Here is a 13,868-nt window from a genome sequence, read left to right as displayed (position 1 = left end):
CTGTTGGGAAAAGTACACTAAAAAGTATGTGCAACTATATATATGTATAACAGAAAATGCTGAACACTTAAAGCACTGACTAAAATATAATAAATGAAGGATGTTTGCAACGAAGAGTGGAAGGCGGGACGAGGATGAGATTTGGGAACAAATGGTGATAATTTGTAGGAAACTCAGAGAATGTTGATATATTTATTTAATTAACACCAAATTATTTTTTAGAATATTGTTGTTTTTATATAAAGTTATTATAAACAGTTGTATCTGTTGTACATACTCCGGACCGGTAGGAGGCGCTGTGCTCCTAAAAGTTGGTATTGCACTCTACTAAAATAAGAACGCATCGAAGAAGAAGTAGAAGACGACAAACAGGCGGTCAGATTTAATTCTTCGTTCCTCTAAAAGTGAATTTAACTAAAGAAAGAAGAAAACTACAACACTGCTGCTTCAACCCGCGGACACATTACACAAACTGGATGTGAGTTCAGGACTAAAAAGTGAAAGTTGAAGCCGATTTCGGAGAAGTTAGCGGAGGACGGAGGAGAGAGTTTCCCGCTACGCGTCCGCCATATTGGGTCGGGCAAGACTCACCTTTACACAGTAAGTTAACGGAGGAGCTGCAGCTTTTATAGATTAAAAACACTAAAACTATTTCATTTATCTGGTTTTTTATTATCTATACCTGGAGTAGACATAAAAACGTTTGTCTCTAGTTATTTATTATCGTTCTAGTTTGGTTATAATCTGCTCAACAGAGGAGTGTCCATCTTACATGAACTGAATTATTTCCATGGTGGAAAATAATTAACTGTCTTAATGAATTATTGCATTTGGCTTATATTTTATAATTGATTTGTATTATAGAAATAGGTCATTCTGTCATAATAAACTAGGCTAAAAAGTAAAAAAAACTCCTGCACACAGTATTTTTTAAAGTGTGTGTGTTTATATATAAATCACCAATGACCAACAACATATATAGAAATAAAGTGTTTCACTGTAAGTTGTAATCAGTACAAAGGTACAAAGGGAATATTGATATGTATATGCAGTACATGGAGTGGATAAATACATGATGTAGTGTAATAGTATTCAGATATATTTACTGATTCAAAAATGTAATTAAATTACAGTTAATAATATCTTGGTCATTACAAAGGGGTTACATATATACTTTAATATAATATTTAATGTATACATTCTTCTGTCAACCACGGTTTATTGTTGTATGTAGACGGTTTTACTTTGCACTCACATGTCCTCACAAAACTGTCGTCAGATGTTATTTTCTCACCAAACAAGGTGAATTAAGGGTTTATTTGGACAAGCATTGGTGATTGTTGGACTAACAGTGAAGGTTTTAAAGTGTTTCCAATGATCTACTCAGTGAAATTACTGTTTTTGTAGATGGAGTCGGCTGTAGTGCTCATTGTTCTGGTGCTCAACATGAAGTTAATTTCTTATATAACCTTTTATAAATCAATATGCAATCACTGTAACACAGCAAAGTGTCCATTCATTCAGGTTTCTGTCTCTCTTTTTAATTGTTGTCTGTGAGCTTCTATAAAGCCTGACTGTACTTTCTGTCTGCTGTGTTTTCAGATCCGCTCGGACACAAAATGGCTTCCAGATTAGAGGATGATCTCTGCTGCCCGGTCTGTCACGACATCTTTAAAGATCCCGTTTTTCTGTCTTGTAGCCACAGCTTCTGTAAAAGGTGTCTGAACAAGTGGTGGACAAACAAACGGACACGTTTGTGTGCGGTTTGTAAGGCGGTATCTTCCACCGGTTACCCACCTTTAAACCTGGTGTTAAAGAACCTGTGTGAGGCCTTCTTGTTGGAGAGAGACCAGAAAGCTTCAGAGGCTCTCTGCAGTCTGCACTCGGAGAAACTGAAACTCTTCTGTCTGGACGATCAGCAGCCAGTTTGTGTCGTCTGCAGAGATTCAGAAGAACACCGCAGCCACAGATTCAAACCCATCTATGAAGTTACACGACCACAGAAGAAGGAACTTGAGGAAACTCTGGAACCCTTAAAGGAGAAATTAAAGGTTTCTGAACAAGTTAAAGTGAAGTTGAATCAAACAGCAAAACACATTAAGGTCCAGGCCCGACGCACAGAGAGGCTGATTAAGGAGCAATATAGTAAGCTTCACCTGTTTCTACAAGACGAAGAGGAGGCCAGGCTGGCTGCACTGAGGGAGGAAGAGGAGCAGAAGAGTCGGATGATGAAGGAGAAGATTGAGGCTCTGAGCAGAGAGATAGCAGCTCTTTCAGACGCAGTCAGAGCCACAGAGGAGGAGCTGAGAGCTGAAGATGCCATATTTCTGATCAACTACAAGGCTGCAGTGGAAAGAGTCCAGCAGCGCCCCCTGCTGGAGGATCCACAGCTGCCCTCTGAAGCTCTGATAGATGAGGCCAAACACCTGGGCAACCTCAGCTTCCACATCTGGAACCAGATGAAAGAGATGGTCTCCTACAGTCCTGTGAGTCTGGATCCAAACACTGCTCATCCAGACCTCATCCTTTCTGAAGATCTGACCTCTGTGAGAGAAGGAGAGGAACAGCGACTTCCTGACAATCCAGAACGGTTTGAGTGTTTACCCGTTGTTCTGGGCTCTGAGGGCTTCAACTCTGGGACTCACAGATGGGATGTCGAGGTTGGAGACAGTCCAGTCTGGTCTCTGGGCGTGTTAGCAGAGTCTGTGCAGAGGAAGGGAGATATACAGTCTGGATTTTGGGGAATCGGGTTCCGTAAAGGTAAATACTCAACAGGACCAACCACCATCCTCAGCTTCCAGGAGAAGGTCCAGAGGATCACAGTGAATCTGGACTGGAACGGAGGAACGCTGTCGTTCTCTGATCCTGATACTAACGCACACATACACACCTTCACACACTCTTTCACTGAGAGGATGTTTCCGTACGTTAACAGCTGGGATAAACTGAAGATCGTACCACTGAAGGTCTGTGTGACTCTGGAGCAGAAAGGTTAGAGATGAAGAGGATGATGGCCCAAATATTCGACTATTCGGATTTGTTCTTAAGTTTTCGGTTTCCAGTTTTGGGATTTGATAGATTATATTTGAATGATGTTGTTTATTAGTGCTGCCCACCCAAAAACCTTGAGTCATCAATCGAGAAGCCCCCCAAGTTGACTCACATCTTGTCGTCGAGTCTCTGCTCTTTTGTTTTTTTAGCTGCCTCGTTGCACACACAGCGACTGCATGGCAGCGTGTAAACAAACCAGAGAGTGACCACAAACCACAGAACTGACTCTCACTGAAGCTGAACCGTTATTGAACCCGACGGTGGTTCAACTTCCTCTCCTGCACATTTTATTACTGAACTATGAGCAGGACGAACACTTTTTACTGTGTGGAAATCTGATGTTTTCACATATCCCAGATGACGAAAAAAAGACAATAAAAACATGAGACTGCAGAAGCTGCTGATGTAGGAGTTCGAACTGGAGGAGAAAAATATACAGAAGAACCAAAATCTGATTGCACTGACACAATTGTGAGTGGGACACAACCCTATTGTTTATTTCTTAAAGGGGAAAGTCGCTGCAGTTAACCTGTTGGGTTGAATCGTGTCTCGCTATCTCATTATGTTATTATCTAATTATTCCAAAGATGTTTGTTTTGGTTTCAGTTATTAGTTTAATTATTAGCTTTTGTCAGGTTTTTTGTGTGCACAAATAATTTCACTTGTTTCACTTTGTTTCTGATCTTCTTTAGAAGTTTGGTTTGGTTTTTTTACTGATTTTGTATCAGGTTCAACTGTAAATAAAGAGCAGCCGCCGCTTTGTGGAAGCTGATGGATACAAATGAATGAATCAATTCATCAACAACTGCATGTTTGAGCTGGGAATCATTGTTCTTGTCCACATTATAAAGTTCCCAAACATTAACCTCAATGTTACAGTTAGGAAATGTTGACAATATGTACAGTATATTGGTATAAGAGTATATTAGTGATGAATTTATTGTTAATCAGACCACAAATGACGACAGATAGCAGCATTTGTTCTATTAATATTTTACCAATGCATTGAATTTAATTTATCAATAAATGATCATTATTTTAATTAAATAGGTACAAAGTAAGCCAACTTATGTGAGGTAATGAAAAATAAAAGTTTTAATTAAAGTAATATATCAGTAAGATGCTGAGTAATCTATTTACAGAATCAATAATCTCATACATTATGAGATTAAAGCACAATTTGTGTCGTTCCTCTTGTATAAACATCCCTAAACTCTTCCCCTGGTGCTTTTATTTTCAGTTTTACAACACGGTAAGTTTTGTTTATTACATTGTGTAACTTTTGTCTACTTTATTTCCAAAAATGTTCAACAAAATTATATTATGGTAGCCAAAAAAAAAAAACTTTAACATAGGGTAAGTTCATTTAAAATAAAATGACATACAAGATAAGACTGACTTATTATGAAAACCTGCATTTTTTTAAATTTAAATCCATGTAACGTTACATTATCTGTAACAAACCAAACCGCCGGAAGTCAGAGTTGTGATGATTTGAACTGTGGACACAACGCTCAGACGACTTTATGCACTCATTCTGCGACGTTTGTTGTGTTGTGTGAGCCGGAGAAGATGAGCAGAGGCTGGGTGGCATATTAATATTATTATTATTAAATACATTCGCTAACCAACGCGGAGGGAAACAGCAGCTACAGAGCAGCACCGGCTGCCAGGTACTGTTTGTTTTATTGTTCACTAACTGAGTGAGTAACGTTAGCTCCCTCCCACCGCCTTAAATCTACATTACCGATTCATTTCTGTGCTAGAGAGTCAACACACTGACATTAGTTCAATTTGGGAGGTAAACTATTTTTATTCTCTAATTTTGCTGCTGAATTGATTCAAACTGTGTATCAAGACTTCTGAGTGACATTGGGTTTAAAGTCTACATTGCACCAACTGCTTTTATTTTGCATTGCCCACTATTATATATATATTATTGGATTAAATTGTTACAGAGGGGAGTAGCTCTACATTTTCTTTCTCTCTCTGCTCTGGTTTCAGATTCACTCGGAGACAAAATGGCTTCCAAATCAGAGATGCATCTCAAATGTACAGTCTGTCACGATATTTTCAAAAACCCCGTCGTTCTGACCTGTAGCCACAGCTTCTGCAAGGACTGTCTGAAGATCTGGTGGCAAGCGAAAGAGTCGCGACCGTGTCCGATTTGTAGGGCCGAGTATTCGATGGCGGAGCCGCCGTGTAACCTGGTGCTGAAGAACCTGTGCGTGGCCTTCTTGTTGGAGAGAGAGGAGAAAGCTTCAGGTTCAGAGGATATCTGCCCGCTGCACGATCTGAAGTACGAATTCGAATGTGATGAGGATGAGATGCCGATGTGTATCGCTTGCACGGATTCAGATGAACACGCCGACCACAGCTATATAACCATCGACTTTAATCTCATGGTACGCTGTAAACTCGAGGAAGCTCTGGAGCCCTTGAAGGAGAAGTTGAAGAAATACGAAGAAGAAAAAGAGAAGTTTGATGAAGCAGAAACCTTCATTGAGGGCCAGGCCAAACGCACAGAGGCCGAGATTAAGGTGCAGTTCAATAAGCTTCGCCAGTTTCTAAAAAGAGGAGGAGGAGGCCAGGATTGCTGCAGTGAAAGGGGAAGAGAAGGAGAAGAATCGGGTGATGAGGAAGAGGATAGAGGTTCTGAGCAAAGAGATAGTAACTCTCACGGACACGATCAGCGCCACAGAGGACGAGCTGGAAGGCGGCGACCTCTCCGTCATGCAGAACCGCAAGGAGGCGGTGGAAATAATCCTGAAGCGCCCCGCGGTGAACGTCTCCGAGTTTCCCTCGGGAGCTCTGATAAACGTCGCCAAACACCTAGGCAACCTGACCTTCAACCTTTGGAATCAGATGAAGGACATAGTCTCGTTCTCTCCCGTGATTCTGGATCCAAACACCGCGTTCAGCGAGTTCATCCTGAACGACGATCTGACCGGCTTGCTGCCAGAAGCGGAGCAGGACCTCCCTTACAACCCGGAGAGGTTCGATGGTTGCATCGCCGCCCTGGGCTCCGAGGGCTTCAACTCGGGGACTCACACCTGGGATGTGGATGTGCAAGGCAGCGTGAGTTGGCGCCTGGGCGTGTTCACGGAGAATCTCCCGAGGAAGGGCCCGTTAGAGGCCGGAATACTGTCACTGTGGCACTATAAAGGCAAATACTTTTCATCAGCACCACCGAGCGCGTCCACCGCTTTCCGAATGAAGAAGAAGCTCAAGAAGGTCCGAGTGACCGTGGACTGGGACAGAGGACGGGTGTCGTTCTGCGACGCCGAAACTAAAACGCACATTCACACCTTCAAGCGCATTTTCACCGAGAGGATGTTTCCGTTCTTTAACTCTGAGCATGCGTTGAGTATAATACCGCTGAAGATCAGTGAGACGACTGAACAGAACAGCTAAGAGATGAAACGGGATGAACCACTGCTGCCTCATTACTCCATAAATGTGTATGTTTTAGTACATATCATCGAGTACATACCGCAGGGTCTTTAATTATTGATCACAAGAACAGTTCTGACTTTGTTGTTTTGTCATTTAATGGTTAAAAAAAATCTAAAAGTCTCTCGTGTATTTGGGTCTGTGTTAATCTGCCAATGTGTCAGTCTGAGAATTCCTGGTTTTAAATCTCTACTACTAACAACCTGAAGTCTTTGTATTGTGCTGTGTTTAGATCAAACTGGTCTATTTGAACATTTATGTGATTAAACCCTGAAGTTTAATCTGATTTCGACTGAGAAAAAGAGTCACAATCCTGTTTGTATTCGAGTTGTTTTGAGGTTCTTTTTGTTGTTTAGTTTACCAGTTATCTGTTTGCTTCTATTATCGACATTTAACATGTAAAATAGTTTCTGATCTTGATGCTTGGTTTGTTCAACCCTTTTTTCCCCACTTTGTGAAAGCTGAGGGATCCAAATAAAGAATAACATATTGTGTTATGAGTGTTTGAGCGTCCAATTATTGTTATTAACCCACACAAACTTTATTTTAAGTTCCAGTGTTGAAAGAGAATAAAACATGTTCAGGCTTGCAGTGGCTGTTAGACTTTCTCACACACATAAAAGGTTAAAAACCACACAGGTTCTGACTGATACATGAACTATTTTTAAGGATGTCTGGTTCTGTGTTTTGTTTTAGACTCAACAGGTGCTGGTGATAATGTGAGCTTCTTAGAACCACCTTAGAAAATGTGTGTATGTAGAAGAGGAGTTCAGGAGGTTTGGTTTACGGTTGATAGAGTTTAAATGGTAAATTGTGTCTAGAGGGATTTGTAAGCACAGAATATCAAGTCACTTTTTAAATATTCACATTAAACCGTCTGCTGTGTACCTGCATTAGCTGACTTTTGATTGATGATATAATAAGAATATAATACAATTCTCAGCTTTCCATGTCACAGCACTTTAAATTATTATTAATGTTCACAACAACAATATGTGTTTCTGCAGGAAGGTCCGAATCATGACATGAGAGCGGGATTAATTATTATCTTCAATAGATAATCTGATATGAGTTATGGTGAATGTCTCCAGTGCTGCTGATGAGGGCGACCTGCAGTATGTCTCCAGGGCTCAACTTCAGGTCCTTCCACACCAGGTCAATGTCGTCATAACGGCAACCATAACCTGGAGCTCGCAACTGCAAAATGCAAAGGTCACAGACTTACAAATACACTCATTCATTATTATTATTATTATTATTATTAATTTATTTTTTAATTTCAAATGGGACTCAACCACAATGTAGAAAGAAAGAAAGAAGGAGAGAATTGAATGAAAGACTCACAGTGACAGTGTTTCCAGCCTGTAGTATGAATGAGTTCTCAAATGTGTGCGTGATGGATTCTGTCTCATTTAACTGGACTTCTAACCTCCATCCTCCCAGTTGTTGCTCCTGCAGTGACATTGTGTGAGAGGGAGGACGAGAACAAACTAATGTTACACTTATTGAATCCATTGTCATTGTCATTGAATGTCATTTCCCTCTTTACATGAAAACAAGAGCACATGGATTGCGGGGGAACTAACAGCTCATTATTTGGTTTGAACGGCACATTTGGAATATTATTGTAGTCCAGATTTATACAGAACTGATACAGTGTTCATCCACACACAGACAACATTACCTCATTGGACCAGTTTCTGAGACGAATATATTTGCCCCGCAGGTCGACCTCAACAACAGGTGCTGTGGTTGAGCTCTGACTGGCCGAGCTGGTGTAACTCTGCTGAGAGAGAGACAACACACACGTTTTAATTCAAGTGTAACAGAGAGATTAACTATTTATGTTAAAGAAAACAAGCAGATTTCTAGTTGGACCTTTAGATGGAACAAAGTCACAGTTCTGTCTGTGTGAGAGTCAGTGGAGAAAACTGATTGAGGACCAGCAGAGAATCCTGAAGGTGTTGGTCTCCAGCAGCTCCTGAGAGAAATATCTGTGTGTGTTCACCAGCTAGTCTCTGACTGTGTCTGCGTGCTGCCAATAAAGCTAATGTACAGTGGGTTCTTCCAGCTTTCTCACTGAAAGCAGCTGCTGCAGTTGAACCAACACTGTGAAGCTGTGTGTGGACAGATAAACAATGAGCTGAAACTCACTATAACACATTGTCACATGTTTCACTTTTTCATTTGAAATATTTTTATAAAAACATCTGTTACATCTGCTTTAAATCATTCTCTCCGTAATGTGTGGTTTGCTAACACACAGACAGACAGGATATTGATCTTTGAGCAGTGTTGTACTGCAGGAAGTGGCAGTCTGACACTGACTAATGTGCACACAATAAAGTGCTCTGATGCAGTCTCCACATTCATTTCAATAGTTTCATTTCAGTGAAACTACTGAACGTCTAAACAATTTTAGTTCATTTATATTAGCATTTATTTTACATATTACTTTTTAATCCACCGGCATTTCCGCCTCAGTTAAACACACATTCCTTTATACAATAGGTTGGTTTTCTTTTTAGTTTGTTCTCTAAAGGATCTGATTATTATTATTATTATTATTATTATTATTGTGGTTGCTATTTATACATTTTGAGTTTCTGTTTGATAGTCTGCAGTGGTTCATACTGCTTTCAGTAAATCAAACTTTACAGAACCAGTTGTCCTATCACTTAGATGAAGAGGTTTAGCTACAAAATTGAATTTAAATTGAACTAAAACCACATATTTCTTAAACATTTAATTTTTTCTTGCTCCTCTAGCCGATCTCCGTTTGTCTCTTATTGAAATCTCCACTGATGATTTCTTTCCTCACTTCTGAACCTCTGATTAAATACATTAACATATATTAAAGTTGATATTGTTGTTGCATTCTTCTTTCACAGATCAAACTTGTCCTGCTCATGTTTTCTCTCTGAAAGCAATGTCCTGTTACTTTACTTACACGTTTGCTCTTCACTGTTCTATCTGTCATCAGCGTCTCTCTCTCTGCAGTTATGTTTTCTTTAGAACAGTTTTTCTCTCCATGACTTTTCTTGATCTCTGTGCAAAAATACAGATAGTAATATCAAAGTATAAAAGACACTGACTGGTATTGTTGGAAGATATCACAGCACATCAGACATTTGAGTCTGATTTCACTGCAGTCTTAACAACACCAGAACCTGGGACCTGAGACACATACTGACATCTTGATCAAAATGAATGTCATTATTTCCCACAATTCACTATTTCATGAAACCTGTGAAAACTCGACATTTACAAAGAATTGCAAATAATTTGTGACTTACTCAACACAAAGAAAACAAGTAACAGATTACACACGATGCAAACAGCCAAACAAACAACCAAACCGACAATGATGGGAACAGCAGAACTGGAGTGGATCTCAAAGAAATCATCTGAAATGATAAAACACACAATAACATGTATGTAGAAAACTACATTTTAACTATTTGAAACTAAAACAGTGATCACATTATGAAAAATATATATATCATGTTTACCTATTACATAGATGTGTGTCTCTCTGGTCTGGTTGATGCCCTTCTGTTGGACTCTACAGGTGAAGTTGTTGCTGTGTCTCTTCTCCACAGTCACTCTGCTGCTGACAGTATAGAGGTCATCAGGACCTCTGACTGTCTCTGTAGGTCCAGCAGAGAGGAGGTTTCCCTCACCGTCCAGCCAGACCACCTCAGGCTCTGGATACCAGCTGTTAGAGTCACAGTTTAAGATCAATGCTCCTCTGTTTCTGTCGATCCCCGATAAACTGATGTCAGGCAAGGAGGCAGTATCTGATACTGAGTAAACAAAAGAAATTAAATTAAAAAAAAGATGCACAAATATAGCTAAACATAAAACTGATAAGCTAATAATTCACACACAAACATTAGCATTGGCTTTAAAATAATAATTGGTGATGGGCAGCTTGAAGTCAAAGGGGTCATATTCGATGTTTCCAAAAGTGAAGTTGTTGAGAAGTTGATAAAATAACTATTGAGTCGTTTTGAGATGTAGGCAAGCACTCGATAGCCCCAATACAGCAGCACTCAACCCCCATGACACCGGCTGATTGTATAGTCTATGTATGGCAGTGGGGCCTGGTGACTTTAGTCATTGTTTGGTTGCTTGTATGTCATCTTTGGCCACACTGGCCCTCTGTGGATGGCAGTGTTGGTCAGTAAGTCCATGGCTTTCATCTAGACTAAAACATTTAAACAGCTATTGGCTGGATTGACCTGAAACTTAGTACAGATGTCCATGGTGCCAAAAGGATGATCTGGGTGACTTTTCACCTAGCACCAAATGTTTTCATTGTGAGCATGCTGGTATGCTGAATCTTAATCTGTTTTCATTCGTTGACCATTTGCTATCCCCATCTGCAAGCAGTGATTGTCCAGTCATAGCTTAGCAACTGTAACTAGACACAGAAAGCCTGTCAAGTTTAGAATTTCCCCAAATATGAAGTGTGAATGAGGCTCTACTAAATAGGTTTCTAAAGATTTTGGAGAAAAAACAATAAAAATAATAGCTAACATTTTACTGGGGACTATTAAAATATATAATAGACGATATATAATCAATGTATTTGGCTCTAATAAGCTCTGATAAGCTGCCCAAATTAGCATGCCTGGCTAACTACCTGTTCACCCACAGTAGTTAACCTTATTATTATTATTATTATTATCAAGACCAAGAGTTAGATAACTGTAAGGGTTAGACCTTCTCTATTTAAAACGTGTCCTGAGATAACTTCTGTTATGATTTGAACTGAAATGGAATTGAAGGTGAGGACATGAAGTCAGTGTCAGTTAGTTACCCAGGCAGAGCTGATCAAAACTTTAATTAACGACAACTGAAAGTTATGTTTATCCTCCAAATGATTCACTGGATACAATGTACAGACTGCACCAAACTGCCCTGTACACATACACTGTGTATCTACTCACCAACAACAAGCTCAGTGAAAGAGTCTACAGTCAGATCTGGAATGTAGCATCTGTATCTCCCCTCATCGGAAGGCTTTACTTTGGAGAGCTTCAGTGAAATGTTTCCATGCTTCACTTCACCAGCAATCAATGTTCTTCCTTTATAGGCTGGATTTTTTACATTTACAAAGTCCTGACCAGCAGGCCACAAATAGACAAATCCGGGGTTCAGATCCGGTCTCGTCCACTCAAATGTCTTGGCAGTAACATCCACTGCAGGTTCCAGATGACACGGCAAAATGATGTCAGCGCCAATTGTTGCCACTATTGGCTGAGGTGAACCGATTAACTGAGACTGACCTGGAAGAAAAAATAAAATTGTTCAGCTGTATAAAGTATGGATTATCTGCTGTCTGGAGGTGAACAGGTAGAAACAGCTGTCTGCAGAGTGAACTAAAACAGTGAACAGTGAAGTTGTGGGCCAGACATGCAAAACAAAGAGTTGATGAACTCTAAAACACACTGTGGAGCTGTCTGTTGTAATTCTCTACGATGAGCAACAACTTTTATTTTACAGATAGTTATTTGGCATTTGATTGATTGGTATGAAAAGATAAAGCTCCTAGTATTCAACAACAACTTTCCTCCAATGCCTGATTATGGTATTCAATTGTATATGTGTGTAACTTACCTCTACACAAGTGTGCTAGGAGAAAATGGACGAGCAGAACACTGATGGTTCTGAGCGGAGACTGAAGGCCCGGTCCAGTCATTGGAAGCATCCTGCAGTTCTGAAAATGAACATTAAACACTAAAAGCCTACACGGACACCATCATTGTACAGACACGATGCTTTTGATCTGGTGAATCAGCAAAATAAGTAGTCCAGTCAATGACCTGAACAGACAAAATATGTTTGGCTGACTTATTTGACCACACATGTGCATATTAAGAGAATACATTTTACACATTATATCATAGTCTTTCTGTTTGAATTCAAACAAAAACATACAGCTGTAAGACCACCTTCACTAGCAGTATCCTCATTTTACACAGACAATAAAACACTTCCATGCAGTGGAGTTATACTTTCGTCATTCTGTGGCTATATATATATATATATATATATATACAATTACTTTTGTTGCTTCACAGACTGTTCCTTAGTGAATTTAAAAGAAAGTGTTTTGTCTTTCAAAATAAAAGAAGAAAGATGTAGATTAGGCAAAAATAAATGTAGAAGACGACGTACCTGCTGCACAATCTGTCGGTCATTTAATCAGGCTTTCACGACCGAAGTCTGTAAATCATTGACAGGATGTTCCTTGAACTCACCCTGGTTGAACTGCAGCTTGTACATGCATTCATTTTTAGTTTAAAACTTATAAGTATACCTGTGCAGTGTTCCCCATAAACTGGGTTGGGTTTTGGAAATCTTTTTATCAATTATTATTTACTTAGTTGTTAAATACTGGAATGAATGCACAAAAATACAGTAAAATCTGGTGATACATTTGCATGTGGACAATATACAGAATGTTAAGGACTGGATCTTTGACAGATTGTATTTGTTATTTTGTTTTTGTCCTGATATAATATAATTTACTGATTTGGATACAGATCCATAAACTTGTATATCATTGGATTTTTCTGGATACAAGTCATTTTGTAAAACTGTCAATTAATCAACTTGTGATTGTCTAGTTTCAATAACTTATCTCAGTTTTTCTTTGAGTGTCTTTGCAACATTGAACTTTGAGCCTGTTGCTAGGTAACCGATCCCACCACCACCCCAGCATCCACTGGGGGTTAAGGTATTTGCGCATCACTCCTCAATATCTCTATGTAAACACATCTACGGGGAGTGATGAGGTCGGAGGTTTCTTCTAAATTAACTAATCATAATATTTTGGTTTTGAGATCCTATTAAATACATTGTTCCTTGCCTCACAGTATTGGGGTCCTAGAAGATTGTGGTGGACACCATATCACACAGAAACTAACTGGATGGGCAGATTGTACTAGCGATAAGTGGAACAATATCTTATTATTAATTTGTATGTATTGTACTATGAACATAAGGTTTATCAATGACAAAAACTCAGATAATGGAATGGAAATTAGACGCTCTGGAGATAAGAAGTTACTTGCAAAGCCTGCAAGCCCTCTGACCCATACGGATATCAGTTGGCTCTGTAGTCTTTTGGGAAGTATATTGGCAACTCAAGTTGCAAAGCTAGAATGACAAGAAATGAATGTTCAATCAGAAAGCTGAACTAACCGAGAACAGGTTGGATTATTTTGTATGAGGATTGGAAGTTAATATTAATTGATAAAAACGAAGGTGAGGAAAACACACCAAAAGTGGAGTGCTGAATTATCAAGGTAAATGAACAAAGCTGATTTCATTAAAATAGTCATAAAAACATC

The 13,868-nt window shown here is 39.4% G+C and overlaps 3 protein-coding genes across 4 annotated transcripts; 2 read left to right on the top strand and 1 right to left on the bottom strand.

The window, feature by feature from the left end:
- The first annotated feature begins 345 nt into the window (after positions 1 to 345).
- Positions 346 to 3,938, top strand: LOC127372177 (zinc-binding protein A33-like). Its single transcript, XM_051415652.1, has 2 exons — positions 346 to 600; positions 1,603 to 3,938. Exon 2 carries the CDS (start codon positions 1,620 to 1,622, stop codon positions 2,994 to 2,996), a length of 1,377 nt encoding a protein of 458 aa, XP_051271612.1. The 5' UTR covers positions 346 to 600; positions 1,603 to 1,619; the 3' UTR covers positions 2,997 to 3,938.
- A 180-nt stretch (positions 3,939 to 4,118) lies between these two features.
- LOC127372179 (butyrophilin subfamily 2 member A1-like) lies at positions 4,119 to 12,732 on the bottom strand. Of its 2 annotated transcripts, none has more exons than XM_051415654.1 (10): positions 12,691 to 12,732; positions 12,130 to 12,229; positions 11,460 to 11,798; positions 10,017 to 10,310; positions 9,801 to 9,911; positions 9,455 to 9,552; positions 8,189 to 8,290; positions 7,849 to 7,956; positions 7,142 to 7,701; positions 4,119 to 5,158 (listed from the first exon to the last, which is right to left on the bottom strand). In XM_051415654.1, exons 2-9 carry the CDS (start codon positions 12,218 to 12,220, stop codon positions 7,555 to 7,557), a joined length of 1,290 nt encoding a protein of 429 aa, XP_051271614.1. In that variant the 5' UTR covers positions 12,221 to 12,229; positions 12,691 to 12,732; the 3' UTR covers positions 4,119 to 5,158; positions 7,142 to 7,554. The 2 variants fall into 2 exon arrangements, with proteins under 2 accessions (XP_051271614.1, XP_051271615.1); XM_051415655.1 differs by having other exon boundaries at positions 8,189 to 8,287.
- On the top strand, positions 5,238 to 6,465 carry LOC127371944 (zinc-binding protein A33-like). Its single transcript, XM_051415188.1, has 2 exons — positions 5,238 to 5,591; positions 5,629 to 6,465. Exons 1-2 carry the CDS (start codon positions 5,238 to 5,240, stop codon positions 6,463 to 6,465), a joined length of 1,191 nt encoding a protein of 396 aa, XP_051271148.1.
- Positions 12,733 to 13,868: the final 1,136 nt, after the last annotated feature.

Source organism: Dicentrarchus labrax, unplaced genomic scaffold, assembly GCF_905237075.1.
Source record: "Dicentrarchus labrax unplaced genomic scaffold, dlabrax2021, whole genome shotgun sequence".
Lineage (NCBI taxonomy): Eukaryota > Metazoa > Chordata > Actinopteri > Moronidae > Dicentrarchus > Dicentrarchus labrax.
This window is presented reverse-complemented; position numbering and strand designations above follow the sequence as displayed.

Bases quoted from the DNA above. Each gene is read 5' to 3' on its own strand.
- LOC127372177 (XM_051415652.1), top strand. From the start codon at position 1,620: ATGGCTTCCAGATTAGAGGATGATCTCTGCTGCCCGGTCTGTCACGAC.
- LOC127372179 (XM_051415654.1), bottom strand. From the start codon at position 12,220: ATGCTTCCAATGACTGGACCGGGCCTTCAGTCTCCGCTCAGAACCATC. The intron at 8,291-9,454 runs GTAAGTAAAGTA...TCTCTCTCTCAG, and splicing joins GAACAGTGAAGAGCAAACGT to CAGAGTTACACCAGCTCGGC. The intron at 7,957-8,188 runs GTAATGTTGTCT...ATGTCACTGCAG, and splicing joins TCAGAAACTGGTCCAATGAG to GAGCAACAACTGGGAGGATG.
- LOC127371944 (XM_051415188.1), top strand. From the start codon at position 5,238: ATGGCGGAGCCGCCGTGTAACCTGGTGCTGAAGAACCTGTGCGTGGCC. The intron at 5,592-5,628 runs GTGCAGTTCAAT...TTCTAAAAAGAG, and splicing joins GCACAGAGGCCGAGATTAAG to GAGGAGGAGGCCAGGATTGC.